Source organism: Schistocerca serialis, chromosome 1, assembly GCF_023864345.2.
Source record: "Schistocerca serialis cubense isolate TAMUIC-IGC-003099 chromosome 1, iqSchSeri2.2, whole genome shotgun sequence".
NCBI lineage: Eukaryota > Metazoa > Arthropoda > Insecta > Orthoptera > Acrididae > Schistocerca > Schistocerca serialis.
Genome location: NC_064638.1, coordinates 539568213 through 539586065, shown reverse-complemented (window position 1 = coordinate 539586065; position 17853 = coordinate 539568213). Strand labels below are relative to the sequence as shown.

General features: G+C 37.6%; 1 protein-coding gene across 3 annotated transcripts in view; it reads right to left on the bottom strand.

Annotated features, from left to right (window-relative positions):
* Positions 1–17853, bottom strand: part of LOC126475061 (nardilysin) — a 360282-nt gene that overhangs the window by 249739 nt on the left and 92690 nt on the right. For all 3 annotated transcript variants that reach the window (XM_050102619.1, XM_050102633.1, XM_050102627.1), the window contains exons 5-9: positions 15313–15481; positions 10527–10732; positions 10279–10443; positions 1984–2105; positions 1783–1903 (exon numbers count right to left, since the gene is read on the bottom strand). In XM_050102619.1, coding sequence (XP_049958576.1) covers positions 1783–1903; positions 1984–2105; positions 10279–10443; positions 10527–10732; positions 15313–15481 — 783 coding nt within the window. The remainder of the gene's footprint in view (positions 1–1782; positions 1904–1983; positions 2106–10278; positions 10444–10526; positions 10733–15312; positions 15482–17853) is intronic.

Genomic DNA, 17853 nt, shown 5'->3' with positions numbered 1-17853 from the left:
TCATCCCATATAAATGTACTGTTAAATCATTTTGTCAAGAAGCCCAAAAAACTGCAGTGGTGTTGTCATATGAAATGAAAAGCTCTAAATAGAAGTCTTACAAAATATTTCAAAATTACTGTAATGGACCAAAGACCTAAGGAAGATCTTACAATATTTGGGAGAAAGACATTCTTAAAGATTTTAGAAAGATATACATCAATATGAATGATGTAAAAAAATCAAGAACTTTGGACAGTCTGAACAACATGGAAGAGACTCACATTCACAGACTCAGCAATTTGCTCTACGAAATTGTTTCTAACCGTATACTTAAGCCTCACGTCAACAGCCTGTAATCTGAAGTTGTTATACATAATTTTAAAAAAGGCTCACATATCAAAAAATCCAGCTTTGTTGAACAACACAGGAAAAGCATCACAATTAATTATGTGGATTCCTTTTAAAGGATAAATGGCAACCCATCAAACATGAGCAATGCGGATTTAATGATTCATTAAGAACTGTGATGTTACAGGTCCACCTGTAAATAGTAACAGTGGATTCCTGAGGAAATAATATGTTCAGTGTTAGGAAAATGGATGATTACTTAGTTAATAATCACCAATATAGAGAACATACCGAAGATATTGTTGTTATCCACTGCATTAAAAAAATTGGTAAAATGCGCTAAGGTGTCTGCAGCTTTTCCGTTCCATACTGCTGTTGGTAATGATTTGTGTGATGATTAGTGAAACTGATCACGACAAATCATGAGTCTGATATGGGTAAGCAATCACATTGCTTGTTCATACGATCCTAAATTTCATAACAGAAAACAGGTATTACTTTGTTTCACCTGCAGCAATTTAAGCTGCATTGTTAGGTCCCAACCTAGCCACAAGCTCATAAATCATGATATGTTCAGAGAAAACAGCCAAATGTTTGTGGCAAGGAAGACTATACATTTCATTGCTGGTCATTCCATTCCCAGACATTTAAGCAGTCCTATTAGGTCCCAACCTAACCACTACCTCAGAAACCGTGACATATTCACAAAAAAATAGCCACATATTTATCACAACACAGGTTAAAAGTTTCACTGCTGCTTATTCACTCTCAGATATTTAAGCCAGGTAACAACCTAACCACTACATCAGAAATCGAGGCATATTCAGAAAAAAAGCAGCCAAATATTTGTGACAGTCAAGACTATAAGACTGAGAGATTATCACTGGGTACCAAATACTATCACCTGTTTGGCTACGACAAATGATAAAAAAATTTGCCAACAGCAGCAAGCAATGGAAGATCCATGGACACCTGTATGTGCACTTTGGCCAAAGAGAATACTATGGGCTGGGAAAGGCATATGATGGATATACAGAAAGAAAACTTACGCTGGTCAAAGCAAGATTACAGATTTAAGTCCCATTAAAATTGTATCCCTTTGATGTGAAGCCCCAAGTTCAGATTGGACAAGGATGGGAAGAAAAATTAATGTCCCCCCCCCCCCCCCCCCCCCCCCCCCGCAATCCCAATATCTGCTTTATGTAATTTACTTAAAGCTGATGACCAGATGGTGATTTGAATCACACTCCACCTGAAAGCACATTCACTCCCTTGACTCCCCTGAGAACAGATATGTCTTTTATAAATTTGATTTCACAATTGTCTCTGTTTGATGTGTTGCACTGTTGCATTTACTGCATAATTACATTATAATAGACTATATGGTTAACATACGCCAACTTCTCTTAAAATTCTGTAACATAAGTGTGAAAAAAGATAAAATCATTTTACCTGATCAATATTTTTATACCCCACAGCTGTGAGTACAATGCTTATGGTAAACAATGAGTACATTGAATTTTCTGCACCACCACTTTCATCATTCCCACAGTAGATATCAGTGGCCCATAATCTGAAACATACGCATAATTGTACCACAAACCAAACTAAAACTTTTCAAAGAAGGTGAATGTGCAACATTGAATAAAATACCTTTTACGTAACAACGCAAATAAACCACCTTTCCCTTCATGTCCAAGGACCCAGCTGAGATAATGGTGTGGTTTGCTGCGATATTTTGCCAACATTGGTGGAAACGCCCAAGTAAGGTCTACCTAAAACATTGAAAGCTTATGTATTACTACAACTGTGATCTACATATAATTGTCAGAATATTTGTTCTTCCATCACTGGAATAAAATGTAGGCAGGAAGTACAAATTGTGAAATAAATCTGACTTATGAAGTGTATGATTTCAATCCCCTGCATGGCAGCAGATTTCACAAACATTTTGGATTGTTCACAAAGGTCGGATAACAAACACAAAACATAAACATGTTAAGCTCATTGGCTGCTTACTTTCTGTAATTGAAAAATCTGTACCAGTGGTGGGCACTGTGTTTTGTGGCAAGAGAAGAGTTATTTCCACAGTACTGATGGATTTACCAGAAGCTTCAAGATTAGTTATGGAACAACCTGTGTTGGAAAAAAATTAGCTTCAGGAAACTGTGTCCAATCTTTTCCAAATTCTGTTCGCTGGGATCTGTATGTACACTGACATTTTTATGAGGTACTATGAAAAAAAAATGAATTGCTGAGCCTTGTTGCCAAAAGAAGATGGAAGTGCACACTGTGAAATCCCCAAATTCAAAATAGTTGTTGACGGAAACATAAAACATTTCACCACCCATGAAATAAATATTCAATCACGTTCCCAAGGCGTCTGTGCACTGTGATCATCTTTGTGTTTAGCTTCTGGTTTTAATGCAATTAGAAACAACATTGAGCACAGCAAAAAAATTATCAGATTTTGTAACTTCACCATAAAATTAACAGCACTTTGCATTTTGTCACACTTCTCTTGTGGTACACAATATTAGGTAGCCAAGAGAAGACACGAAGCCAACATTCACAGAGATTGAAAGAATGTACAGGGTGACTATAATTAAAGTTCCAGTTACAAAATGCAGTAGAAAAAGAATCTGTGTTCAATATTACATTTGAACAGAATATTATCAAATGAGGGAGATATGATATGGAAACAATTTAACCACTAAATGGTACTGTAAGTGGCAGGAAAAGCAAAATAAGAGACATGGGGTGCATGTCTGTCCCTCCATTTCCCTCTGAGATGCTTGGCATGACTGTCTCAATGCAGGACTACGAGCTGCTGGTAAAGCTGCTTGAAATTGATTCCCCAAATTTAACTTAACAGTAATAGACATCACCTGCACAAACATATGAAAATTTGTGCAGGAACAGGACTCAAACTCGGATTTCCCGCTTATTACAATTGGTATGAAACTGTAGTTCATCATCAAACATAAATAAAGCTCTTTTACAAGAATGGTGAATGTGCACCAGTAGCTCTGTAGAAGTTCAAGATACTTAAGGGTATAAAAGGCATTGGTTTTGTGTCTGCCAAGAGTCTAGAGAAAATGATCATGAAATTTAAAAAAAGACAGTCTCTTCTGAGATGCAATGTGGCAGAGAGAGGAAAACAACTGATTCCATGTCAGTAGAAAATGGAGCCACAGCACTGCAGGAGTCAAGCAGTGGTGTGCACACATGCAGTGCATGGGAAATTGACCAAACTTTGGACATGCCTGTGAGCACAGCGCACAAAATCCTATGAAACATCCTGCATCACTACTCGCACAAAATTACCCATTTTCAGGAGATACTTCCTGCAGATTTGACAGCAAACATTTGCACTGGAATTTCTTGCTCACGTGGAAGTGGACAATATGTTGTTGTTGTTGTTGTTGTTGTCTTCAGTCCTGAGACTGGTTTGATGCAGCTCTCCATGCTACTCTATCCTGTGCAAGCTGCTTCATCTCCCAGTACCTACTGCAACCTACATCCTTCTGAAGCTGCTAAGTGTATTCGTCTCTTGGTCTCCCTCTACGATTTTTACCCTCCACGCTGCCCTCCAATGCTAAATTTGTGATCCCTTGATGCCTCAGAACATGTCCTACCAACTGGTCCCTTCTTCTTGTCAAGTTGTGCCACAAACTCCTCTTCTCCCCAATTCTATTCAATACCTCCTCATTAGTTATGTGATCTACCCATCTAATTTTCACCATTCTTCTGTAGCACCATATTTCGAAAGCTTCTATTCTCTTCTTGTCCAAACTATTTATCGTCCATGTTTCACTTCCATACATGGCTACACTCCATACAAATACTTTCAGAAACGACTTCTTTAAATCTATACCCGATGTTAACAAATTTCTCTTCTTCAGAAACGCTTTCCTTGCCATTGCCAGTCTACATTTTATATCCTCTCTACTTCGACCATCATCAGTTATTTTGCTCCCCAAATAGCAAAACTCCTTTACTACTTTAGTGGACAATAAATGACCATGAAACATTCTGTGAACAGACAAAACCTATTTCCATCTCTAAGAACAAGTCAATATGCAGAATTGCAAAAGACGGACAATGGAAAATTCATACAAACATCAACTGGTACTACTTCATTCTGCAAAGGTGACTGTGTGGTGCGGGTTGATGGCATCATTTATGATACGGCCATAGTTTTTCGAGGAGATCGGTCCTGCAGGTCTTGTTACCTGTACCATAACTGCTAAATGCTATGGAAGTCTTTCGCTCGCCAGTTTCATTCCAACACTTTAACAGCTTGGAAGTGTAGGTGGGACCATTTTCATGCAATATGAAGCTCCTCCACACATTGCACAGCCAGTGAAAGTAGCTGCTTAAAGGCATTTTGGAAATGCTACAATTATCAGCCACCATTTTCCCACAGTCTGGCTGTCCAGATCACCTGATCTTAATCCATGTGACTTTTGGCTGTGCAGTTATTTGAAAAATGCTGTGTTCAGTGCTCCAATTACAAACATAGTTCAAATGAAGGCACAAATTGCACACTGCATTCTGAATGTGACCCCCTGAGACAATGTAGTATGTTGTGGAACATGCCGTTTCTCCATTTCAACTTGTGGCAGAAAATGGTGGACAGCATATTGTTGAACATGTCATGTGCCAGTCTCACAAAATTTAAAAACCGATCTCATTGTTGCTTTTCATGAAGTTTTTGGCCACAGGACCTTGGCACGGTGGATGGCCTTAACTAATTAATAGCATCACAACTGTTAATGCTAAACTTGTGTGGTCATGCAATAAGCACCACCTAATGGGAAAATTTTTGTTAAACATTTCTCCCTTCTTCCATAACGTTCTGTTCCAGTTCAACAACATTCTGAACTGTGGTTCTTTTTTTACAGCATTTTGAAAATGGAGCTTTAATTGCAATCACCCTGTATGGTGAGATAAAAGAAATTATTCAAACATTTAAATTTAATTGTGATGGGCCACCAGAATGCAACAGTAGAAAAAGGAAGAGAAGGGAAAATAGTAAGAGAAAGGAATGAAAGAGGAACCTGCATCATAGAACTATGTACAGAGAATAATTTAATCTTTGCTAACACTCCATTTAAGAATCATGTAAGAAGATTGCATACATGGAAGCAAGCAGTAAAGCAAAGCCAAAGAAAAATTTGGGAAAGGATTTAAAGTTCAGGGAGAAGAAATAATAATACTGATGTTTGCAAAGACATTGTAATTCTGTATAAGGCACTGTAATTCTGTAAGAGACAACAAAGGACTTGGAAGAACAGTTGAACAAAATGCATAGTGTCTTGGAAACAGGATGTAAGATTAACACCAACGAAAGTAAAACAAGAGCAACAAAATCGGAATGCTGAGTGAATCAGATCAAGAAATGGGACACTGAAAATAGTAGATGAGTTCTGCTATTTAGGCAGCAAAATAAGTAATGATGGCCAAAGTAGAAAGGATAAAAAAATGCAGTCTGGTTATGGCAAGGAAAGCATTTCTGACAAGGAGGAATTTTTTATCAAAGAATACAAATTTAAGTTTTAGAAAGTATTTGTTTAAAGTGTTAAAATATGGTGCTACAGAATAATGCTGAAGATTAGATTGATAGAGTGCATAACTAGTAAGGAGGTACCAAATCAAACTTGGAAGAAAAGAAATTTATGGCACAGCTTGATTAAAAGAAGGGATCAATTAATAGGATACACACAGAGGCATTAAAGAATTGCCAATTTGGTATTGAAGAGAACTTGGGGGGGGGGGGGGGGGGTAAAAATTGTACAGTTCAAATGTATATAGGTTGCAGTGGGGTAGCAGAGGTGATGATGAGGTTTGCACACGGCAGACTAGCTGGGAGGACAGCATCAAACCAGGCTTAGGGCTGCAAACCACGACCAACAACAACAACAACAACAACATTGCAATATGATGGCTAGATCAGAGATCTAGGTGAATCATTTGTTCATCACTAATAGAATCCCAAATAAAGCTTTCATCGTTCAGCTAGGTACAACACCTTCCTTCCTATAAGGAAATCCATCACACACAGATATTTCCATACACATGAAAAAGAAAACTTTTGTGCTCTCATTGGTAGTGCATTCTTATGAAAGGGGTCTATTTATATTAAAAAAACTTTGTCATTGCTACTACAAAAGTGATTCAATATAAAAAATATCCACAAGCAAAGAAACACATCGGTTCTCAAATTCTCAGTGAACATTACACTCCTGGCAAATATGTTGCTGTGAATTTACCGTATTTACTCGAATCTAAGCCGCACTTTTTTCCGGTTTTTGTAATCCAAAAAACCGCCTGCGGCTTAGAATCGAGTGCAAACCAAGCGGAAGTTCTGAAAAATGTTGGCAGGTGCCGCCACAACTAACTTCTGCCGTCGAATATATGTAGCACTACACATGCACGCTTTGTAGGCACAAAGATAAATACTGGCGCCAATACCTCTGCGTCAGTAAATAAATTTTTAAAAAAAGGTGGAAGAAGAGCTTTTTCTCTCCACCCCGAGTTTCGACCACTGCATTTTCATACATTATCCAACGAAGTAAATACAAATTCCGCATTGTTCATCTTCGAATGTAGCAGAATTTCAATGTACTACGAAAATCTGACTGGCAAGACTGTTTGGGATGTTTCTCAATATGGCCAACTCTACGTTCTGAATTTTTTCCTACCTGTGAGAAGAGATGGTTGCTAATAGGAACCTGATGAAATGTGAATCACGTACAGTATTCTCTTCACCGTAAGAATAATACGAATATAAACATTTTGGCATGTATTCTTTCGTGTGTGCTGCTATCTCATTTAAATCCTGTCTGCCTAGTAAACTACGAAACTAAAGTGAGACAACAGCAAACACGGAAGAATATACGTATCGTGTCATGTTTATATTCGTATTATTCTTATGCCTAATAGTGATACAGTCAGAAATGAAGCAAGGCAACTGACTAGATTTTTAAATCTAAGATGACTCTCATTTCTGTGCAGAATTTGATGTACTAAAGAAGTGGCCGCAAAGATTTTCAAATGGCGAAAAATTTTCGACTAACTCTCGTTCAGAACATGTTCTATTATACGCAGTCTATTATTTGGTTCTTGTTGATCATTATCAAAGAAAGCAGCAGTGTAAGTAATAACAAATAGTAGTCTCTTGTCATTGTTTCGCTAATGAGACGATTCCTCTCTCTTTTTTTAATTGTAAGTGGCGGTAGCGCGCACAAAAGCAAGCCATGCCGCGAGCGGCGACAGGCCGTAAACACGCACTATCAGAATGCGACAAACAATGCATGACACAGTACAGTAATGCATTTTCAGCTTAGAGTGACGTAAACACCTATACCAAAGAAAACGGCACTTACCAGATCAAAACAAAATAAGCAATCGATTCAAACCAGATGAAGCACGTGAAAAAGGAAGGGTACCCTTATAAATACGGACGGAGCGCCTGACGCATATCAATGGCTACCTGGTAAAGCTTAACTGCTAAGCTTACGACTCGAACCAAACTACTGTAGCTGCATTGTCATTCATTCGACCTAAATTGTGTCTCATATTACAATGGACCAACTTTGTTTCGATTTCGATGTGCGGCCTAAGACTTTCCTCTCCCCTTGAATTTCGAGTCTCAAATTTCAGGTGCGGCTTAGATTTGGGAAATTCGTTTTTCTTTTATTTCGAGTCTCATTTTTCAGGTGTGGCTTAGATTCGAGTGCGGCTTAGATTCAAGTAAATACGGTATGCAGAATAAAAGGGGTCCATGGAACATTTAGAGATACAAACCAAACTGAAGCATGAAATAGTTACACTGAATGCAATGAGTTGTTTCAAGAACACCCTGGAACAACCTGGCTGAATAATGGGATATAAAATAGAACTGAAGTAAAATATGAAAGAGGAGGCAAGGTAACAAGAGCGAATACAACAATTCAGATCAAAAATAAATGCCAAATGTGAAAAATGTGAAACTCAAAATTAAAAGGAAAAAATAAGATTTAATATTCCATAAAATGAGGAAGACATAAGAGGTGGAGCACATATTATAGAGTCAGGAAACTGGCCACAGTGTTTCCAGAACTAGCCTGCTGTTCACGGAAAATTATTTAGAGAAATTAAGAAAAACTCATGTTTCAGTAGCTAGATAGGTATCTGTGTCCACAGTAATTGATCTTATTAAACATAAGTTCATCTGAAAGAGGCTTGATCTAACATTAGTTGTAATACCAAATGCACAGATACTGAATCCAGCTCTTCCCGAATGTGACTTTGGTGTGTAAAAGTGTGGTGGAAGTATATGCAGGTACACATAAATCATAAATTATTGTCATAAATTGGCAGGGAACTGTCAAAAGAAGACTATCATGATGAGATATTTAATGCAGATATTACTGCTCTGTAAAGAGAAGTGCTACCCAAAATAACACTACAACCTAATGGCTAAAGAAATCATATTTACTTACCAGATAGTAACAGAGTGACAGATTTAAAAAAAGAAAAAAGAAAAAAAAAGTAGGATTCATCCATCTGCTAAAAGTGTTGGAGGGAAAAAATCTATAGAACAATTAGTGAAGGAAGTTACTCAAGAATACAGGAAAGAAAGGAAGGATAATACAGTTATGGATAAGATACAAAAACTTGAGGAGTTAGAAGTTTGGGGAACGAGGCAAACAGAAAGGAATGAGACATTGGACATGCAAACCATAAACAAGGCAAAGGAGGAGAAGGAGGGAAGCTAAGGATATAGAATAAACAATGGACGGAAATAACATTAACTGAACAAAACACAAACTCAGAAATGTTAAGAGTGGGGAAAGAGAAAAATTTGCAATTAATTAAATGGATGTAAGAAGAAGACATGAACACTGGAAGATAAAAAATGACGCATGACCCATAAGACCGATAAGAAGACAATAAACAAAACGGAAGGACAGTGATATACCCAAAAACTGGAATATTAGCTAAAATCTGAGCTGTTTTGATGACTGGATTTCATACAAGCAACTACCCCACAATGAGGGTCCCAGATAAGTTTTGCACCAGGAGAGTCACAAGTGCATTAACCATATGACAACATAGTTAGTTTAGGAGTGCCTCTGACACATTACTGCAGTACAGGATGGGAGGACAGCAAAGTATTACTCCGAATTATGTGCAGAAAGAAATGAGCAGGATGGACCTCATTTTAGTATTGGACAAGAGAAGATAACTGTTCCAATCAAGAACCTGGGTTTCTTATTCCAGACAACTATAATATTCCATAATGATAGACACACCCTCTCTGTTGTTTTGACAACAATCAGTTGTGGAGTTGGCTAGGGTAACTACTAGTAAGAAGGGAAGACAGTGGGTTGTTGTTTGTCTGATCAAGTAATGTGAATGCAGAAATGTTTATACGTATTCCAAGGATGTAGGGTGTTTCATATTTCACTCTGAATGCTTGGCAACTGAAGACACATGACTTGGTAGGTTTGACATTCCCCAAGGTACGAAAATGAAAGTAAACATATAAAAAGGTGCAACTGGATTAAGAAAAATAAATTCAACAAGCATTAACATATCAATACCAAGAACCAGATTTGTGGAAAACTACACTGAAAAACAGATGGGTTAAGAGGAAAATATCTTTATCAAGCCGGTCTTTTCTGTCTGCATCGTAACTGAAGGTGATTATGAAACTAAATGACTTTGTTCTCAGGTGGACACTGGTTAAAATAATATTCTGCAGTCTGCATATCACACAGAAACCACAATAATGAAACTGGATAAATTTGTTTATGTCCAAAAGTGCATAAACAGTTACTGTACTGACACAGAATCTATAATTGGAACTGATTAGAAGGCGGCATATGACGGTACAAAGGCCTTCCCAACCAGCTTTCGTGTGCCACAATCTTATTCAAAACAGCGTAATATATTTACCTGAATAAGCTCTTTCACAGGCAACATTCTATATAGTTTGTGAAATACATCAGTGTCAAAAGAATTGACATACTCTGAGAAGTCATTTCGAGGTTCATTGTTGCATTGAATAGCCAGGAAATTATCACAAACCATGTCCTCCAGTGTTGTCATAGGCAGACGAGCCTGAAAATATGCCATCTTCAGTCTACAGACAACTGATACCAAATACAAAAAGGAGAGCTGATTCTGTAATGCTAAGAACGCACCTGTATAGCAACAGTCATCCGGTGAGCGGAGTAATGCCTTTTTCGGAAAGCATGCAATGTTTCATATAAGACATTATCATCTACATCATCTCTTAGTGTTTTCATATTACCCCATGTAAATTTTCTTGCAGGATAACCTTCTTTTGCAAGACTACAGAGAAACTGTTCTTTGCGAACCGAGTCCCGTGGTGCAGCCATCTGAAATTCTGAAACAGTAAATGTACCTGCACTGATTACCAATTAAAACAGCCAAAAAATAATAGTCAGCCATTGCATTCCATATAATTCCCAACAGTGACCTCAGTTGTTACAATTTTATGCACTTCCAAAAGTCTTCAGTTATGCAAAGAATCAATTAATATTTCAGTATAAGTAAAACAAGTTTTATGAACAACCTCATACACGGATAAACTCAAATTTTACATTTGGTCTACTTTAAGCAGGTCACAACCTTTCAGAGAATTGTGTCTGATACCTCCTCACACTGTTCATCTCCAGTCCAGTGTGAATGATCCCATAACCAATGCATTATACCACACCCAGAGAAAATAACATTTTAACATGTATTGAAATCCTCAGCTTTACATTTTTGTGTGTTTCGAGCAAAAAACTAGCATATACCTGACGTATGAACATGAAGGAGAAAGTTATATAATAAAAAGAAGCGCCCTTCTTCAGAAGGCTCTACAGAAAAATATACCACTAACAAGTAAAAGCTAGAAAAAATTTTAAAATTTAAGAAAGAAAAGTTTAACAATTCGAAGGTAAATGATACATACTGAGAATTATCGCATATTATAGAGCATCAAATATTAGCAGGTGTATTCAGCATATAACAGTAGCCCTAAAAAAATACAAGAACAAAATTTAATACAATGAAGAAAAAAATGAAATGATCATATGGCATTGTTGGCCAGTAGGTCCCAGGCGGGGGAGTTCGCCCGCCATACTGCAAGTCCTTTTTAGTTGACACCACTTCAGCGACTTGCGGGTCAATGATGATGAAGGACACACAACGCCCAGTCCCCTGCCGGGAATCAAACCCGGGCCCCTTGCGTGGTAGGTGGAAACACTACCACTATGCTTCGGAGGCGGCCTTAACACAATAATAAAATGTGTTAATGTAAAAAGAGCTCGTAAGTGCTTACATGTGGATCACAGTACATGTACAAATATGGCACAAGGAAACCAAACAATAAGTGCAGACATCATGCCAGAACTGGAGCTAATAAGCTAAAGACATGCATGTCTTAAGATTGGTCTCAGAGTGGAGGTAAAAGTATGATAAAATAATAAAACAGAAACTTATGCAACAGTAGTTGCTAAAAAAACATATACAAAAATATATAAAGAGCATATTCACTAATATTTAAAATCTTAATGTTGAATAAAGTACGTTAATACAAAATAACATGTGGCACTAGGGATGGGAAGTTTAGGAACTAATCACTGAAACTAGTGCACTGAGGTCAATAACATGCTATCAGGGAACCTGTAGATGAAAACAAAGTGCAAAAGGTGATGATTCATTTTTGCTACAGGTGTCCAACATAGTGCAATTTTGATGCAGGTATATAACCAATGAGATATAGGCAAGGGATTAATGTGGCATTTACGTCTTTGTGTTGGTGTGTGCCATAAATCCAGAAATGTGAACTACGGCAATGTTATTACGAAATGCATACAAATAGGACCAATGTACTGTTTTTCTTTTCTTGGATGCTGAAGGAAAGACACAACTACACATCCACCACAGAATGAAGAATGTGTAAAAGGCAGCATGTTGGTTGGAAACTGGAAAAACTGTGGTAAAGAGTGCCGCAGCTTCACGATAATCACAATCCCCATATTGAAAAAAATATTGTAAATGTTGTACCACAGAAGTTACATCAATAGGAGACACTCGAGCAACCACGATATAGTCTTGATTTCTTCCCTTATGATATTCATGGATTCGGTCCCTTAAGAAAGGCATTGAAGGGTCGAAAATTCCAGTCAGATGACAATGTGTAGCAGGCAGTTACGGACTTCTGCAGGCAACAGGACGTAGTGTTTTAAAAAAAAAAAACGGGTGTCTTCAACCTTATGCATTGACAGGATGACTGTCTCAACGCTGGCAGCAATTTTGCCCAACTCGCATACTCATTTTGGTCTGTACGGCCTTTGCATGGAAATTTTTTGACTGCCCCATATATTTCACTATAACAGGATCATACGGCTATGTCCACTTTTCTTTTCTCGTGCAGTTATTTTTGATCCTTCGTTTTGGCTATTGGTTAGGAACCATTTGTCTAGTTACTCCAGTTATTGCTTTTGGCTCCTTGGAGCATCCCACACGTTGTTTGTGCGGCCTTATTTCCTGTGAGCATGCTATTGACCTCTCTACATGAGTTAAGCGATGTGTTCTAAACCAAATGTCACTACTTTCAATTGTTTCATGAATCGTGTCTGCAACCTGGTGATATTCTGGTGCCAGTTATTTCACTGTAATAGAAGAATACAATAGTGCCCATACTTCCTTTTCTCTGTAATTACTTTCTGACCCTTCATATCAGCTACTGATTGAGAATTGTTTCTCCATTAATCCAGCTACAGTCCAATACAATGATATGCTTTGCACTTTGTTTTTGCCGATTGGTTCCCTGCTAGTTGACTAATGACATCACTACACTTGTTCCAGCGATTACCTCCTAAACTTCCCACCCATAGTGCCAGATGTTGTTTGTATTAACTTATTTTATGTATCATAAGGATTTTATACATTAGTTAATGCACTGGCTATGCACACTTACATTTTCACTTATGTTTTAAGGCTACTGTAGTTGTGCAAGTTTTTGTTCCATTATTTTATCATGCTTTTACACCCAATCTGAGACCAACCTCAAGATGATCCATTTCTGGCATGATGACTGCTTTTACTGTTTGGTTTCCTTATATCATATTTGAATATGCTCTATGATCCATATGTAAGCACTTATGAACTCTCTTTGCATAAACAAATTTGATTACTACAGGGTTATTACAAATGATTGAAATGATTTCACAGCTCTACAATAACTTTATTATTTGAGATATTTTCACAATGCTTTGCACACACATACAAAAACTCAAAAAGTTTTTTTAGGCATTCATAAATGTCCGATATGTGCCCCTTTAGTGATTCGGCAGACATCAAGCCGATAATCAAGTTCTTCCCACACTCGGCGCAGCATGTCCCCATCAATGGGTTCGAAAGCATCGTTGATACGAGCTCGCAGTTCTGGCACGTTTCTTGGTAGAGGAGGTTTAAACACTGAATCTTTCACATTACCCCACAGAAAGAAATCGCATGGGGTTAAGTCGGGAGAGCGTGAAGGCCATGACATGAATTGCTGATCATGATCTCTACCATGACCGATCCATCGGTTTTCCAATCTCCTGTTTAAGAAATGCCGAACATCATGATGGAAGTGCGGTGGAGCACCATCCTGTTGAAAGATGAAGTCAGCGCTGTTGGTCTCCAGTTGTGGCATGAGCCAGTTTTCCAGCATGTCCAGATACACGTGTCCTGTAACGTTTTTTTCGCAGAAGAAAAAGGGGCCGTAAACTTTTAACCGTGAGGCATCCAGAAGCTTTAAACTGCGCATAGCATCGCCGAATGGAGTTAGCAATTGGTGGATCTTCGTTGAACTTCGTCCTGAAGTGTCGTTGCACTGTTATGACTGACTGATGTGAGTGCATTTCAAGCACAACATACGCTTTCTCGGCTCCTGTCGCCATTTTGTCTCACTGCGCTCTCGAGCGTTCTGGCGGCAGAAACCTGAAGTGCGGCTTCAGCCGAACAAAACTTTATGAGTTGTTCTACGTATCTGTAGTGTGCCGTGACCATATGTCAATGAATGGAGCTACAGCGAATTTATGAAATCGCTTCAATCATTTGTAATAGCCCTGTACATTGAATTTTTTTAGGACAACAGTAATATGCTGCATACAACTTCTTGTTTTTGACACTTGCTAATAATGTGATAATTCTAAGTATGTGCCATCTCTTTAGCTTCAAATTGTTAACTTTTCTTTCTTAAATGTAAATATTCTCATCCAGCTTGTACTTGTTTGTGCAATATTTTTCTGTACAGTCTTCTGAAGAAGGATGTTAGGTAGAGAAATAAAATGCATTTTGCGCAACTTGTTGCTCATTTTTTTCAACAAATAAATTTAAGTGCTGCTGAAGACAGATAAAGGACAATATTCTAAACTACAAAAAAAATAAAAAATAAAATAATATATATATATATATATATATATATATATATATATATATATATATATATATATATATATATATATATATAAAAATATAAAAAAAAATGCTGATTCATTGTGAAATACAGGTGTCCAGATGACATTTCCAAAAATCAAGAAAATATTGAATCTCATTACAAATCTATCTTCACTACTCACTCTGTCCTTCTACCATCTCTGTACTGAAGCTGTCTCAGTGCTTATCAATGTACTATCTTTCATGCCATACAATCTCTGGTATTACCCCCTTCCTCTTCCTCTCATCTTATCCTCACTAGCTAGGGTCAAAGTAATCTGCCCCTACTTTCTAGCCATTTCTTCTTTCCTCCACAAAGAAGGAACTAACAGTTCCAAAAGATAGAACAGATTCTCTTTTTTTATGTGTCTACCAACAGAATTTCACCTGATGAGTTGAGTACTAACCTGTAATTCTGTCTTATTGTAATTTTATAGTTTTTTTAAATGTATAATAAAATGTTACAGACAAAATTACCTCCATACATACCTGAATCTATTGCTTCTCTTTCACGTGTCATGGCCTCTCTTTGTAGGAGAGGTGAAATGAAGAACTGAACAAATCTGTCAATAACCGCAGAAAGATGTCTTTCATGGCAGTCAAAATAAAATGTTGTAGTTTCAGTTTCAGTTGTTGCATTAGTAGATCCTCCACGTATCTGCATGGAGAAAAAAAATGACACAATGCTATTAAGAAATAAGTTCTGTATTAGGCCATAAAGAAACATTAGATTATGATAAAGTATCAATTCATTCATACAACTAGATGAAACTGTAGTAACTGAGGTGAGGGTTCACTGCGTTTGAACTCATCTGATACAGTTCATGTTTGGGACCAACCAAACAGAATTAACTTGGGACATCGAAACTATACAAAGAAGGGTGGCATAAATGGTCATATGTTTATTGATTCACAAGAAAGTCTCGTAGCAATGTCAAAAAACCAGTTGTTAGATTCCTGTAGATAGATGCAAATTATGTCATGAAAGTCTACTTACAAAATTTCAAGAATCAGTACGAAGTAAAGAGTTGGGGGGGTGGGGTTTTTGGTTTGAGTGAGAGAGGTTGAGCCAAGGAAGCTCCTTTCACCTTCCCTTATCAATAGCTTCTAGCTAGTGTCTCACCACCTGGCGCAGATTACTCGTTTGCATTAAATGCCCCAACTGGGCTTCAAAAGCCACCACTGAAGTGGCATCTGGCACTGACTATCACTGAGATCCAAGTTAACAGCATAAATTGTGGCACAGTACACAAGCCATTGGCAGCAGTGCCGTTCATGAGATTTAAGAACAATTAAATTGTTGATGAGTACTCATTAAATCAATCAACAACAATTATGTAAAAAAAGATTTTATGAAGTCTATGAGTTGGAAAATTGGCAGCTAGGATATACAGAAGGACTACAATTGTTTCATCCTCTGCAGTGTTGAGGAACAGCAGCATCAGCCACACCTCCATCAATAGTAACCCAGTGCAGTGATCCAGCCACACCTCCACCAATAGTAACCCAGTGGCGCGATCCTGCTTCCTGTTGACACTGCAATGCAGTGAGCTATTCAGGCATTGTTATTTGGACTGTGTTAAAGCCAATTTGAATTTTTTATCTTTATTTTTATTTTTATCATTTTTGTGGTGATTTATGATGTGGAGTAAATAAAATTTTTATGTGTGAAAAGCATTTTTTTTTTATGAAGAGATATACACACTGTTGCAATTGACACAGTAGAAAACTAGTTATAAGTCAAGTGCTGATTTAATTACTAAGGTAAAAGCAAATAAGATTGAATTGTAGAAATGAACAGCAAGATATCATGATTACAGTATGCTGTTTCATCTTTAGCAGAGGAGTTACTGTCAGAAGTGATTAACAGGATGACTTAATACAAAAGAAAATTAATGAGCAATTTAGAGGTGTAAATAAGGATCTAAAAGAGATTAAAGATTTCTCGCAATAGGAATTTACTAAAGTACATAGACAATTCTCAGACACGACAGTCCACAAAAACTTTTTAGAGCAGGACAAAGATTCAGATGTAGTTCCAACATCCGGTTCTACTCTTGTCACTCTGGATGAGCACGTTAGTGTCAACGAAGGCTAATTGGGGGGATCGCGTAGTCACAAATTTTTGTACAGTGGTATGAGTGTAATGAACATACTAAAAATCCCAGCCGATGGAGTGTGAGCACGAGGACGGAAGGGCATTTAAAGGTCACTTCTTTATGTTTTTCTTAAATAACTCAAAAACTGCAGCTTCTATCGAAAATGTTTCTAAGAACAAAATTAAACTAAAATTAAATTTCCTATAAAAATAGTTCAATTCAGTTTTTCTCTAGGGCTAATGGTTTCCACATTGCAGGGGATGGAAAAATCACAGCACCTTGCTGCAGTCAACTGTCGACAATGTATTGTAAACCTGTGTAATTGTGTTGTAGTCACCTGGTGATGATTTACTGGACAAGCAGAAAATTACTGCACTTCTCTTACCATTAATTGTGTTACTGGTAGACTGTGCAAATCTCTTCCATTAAAGAATCGCTGGCACTTGTAGGATAGGCTGCATTTATTTAAGTGGAGCCAATTACCACACATCCACAGAATACCTTCCAAGGTGGGCATGAATATGTCTGATGGAATGGGACTGATCATGTTCAAGTCTATGAGTGGAAAAATCACAGATTACTAAAATAGTTTTATGGGTATAAAACTACTGATTACTGTTAAATGAAGGGGTTAAAACAAATGTTGAATATGTGTACTATGTCTAAGTGCAGTAGCCATATTAAGATACAAATTGTGTGCTGGGGGTGCAAGGGGAGGCAGGCCACTAGATTGTGGCCATGCTGCTCCCTCCTTCATAGGTCTGCAAACTAAAGAGCAAGCAGGCAATTTCCACTCTATCTACCCCACTACACCACAAGAAGTAGCTTTTGGGTGTTTCACAAAGTTATACTGACCCTCCACATTGCTCATTATACATCACTGGCAATGCATGAGCAAACATTTCTGGGAGGTGTTTACTTTTCACAAAGT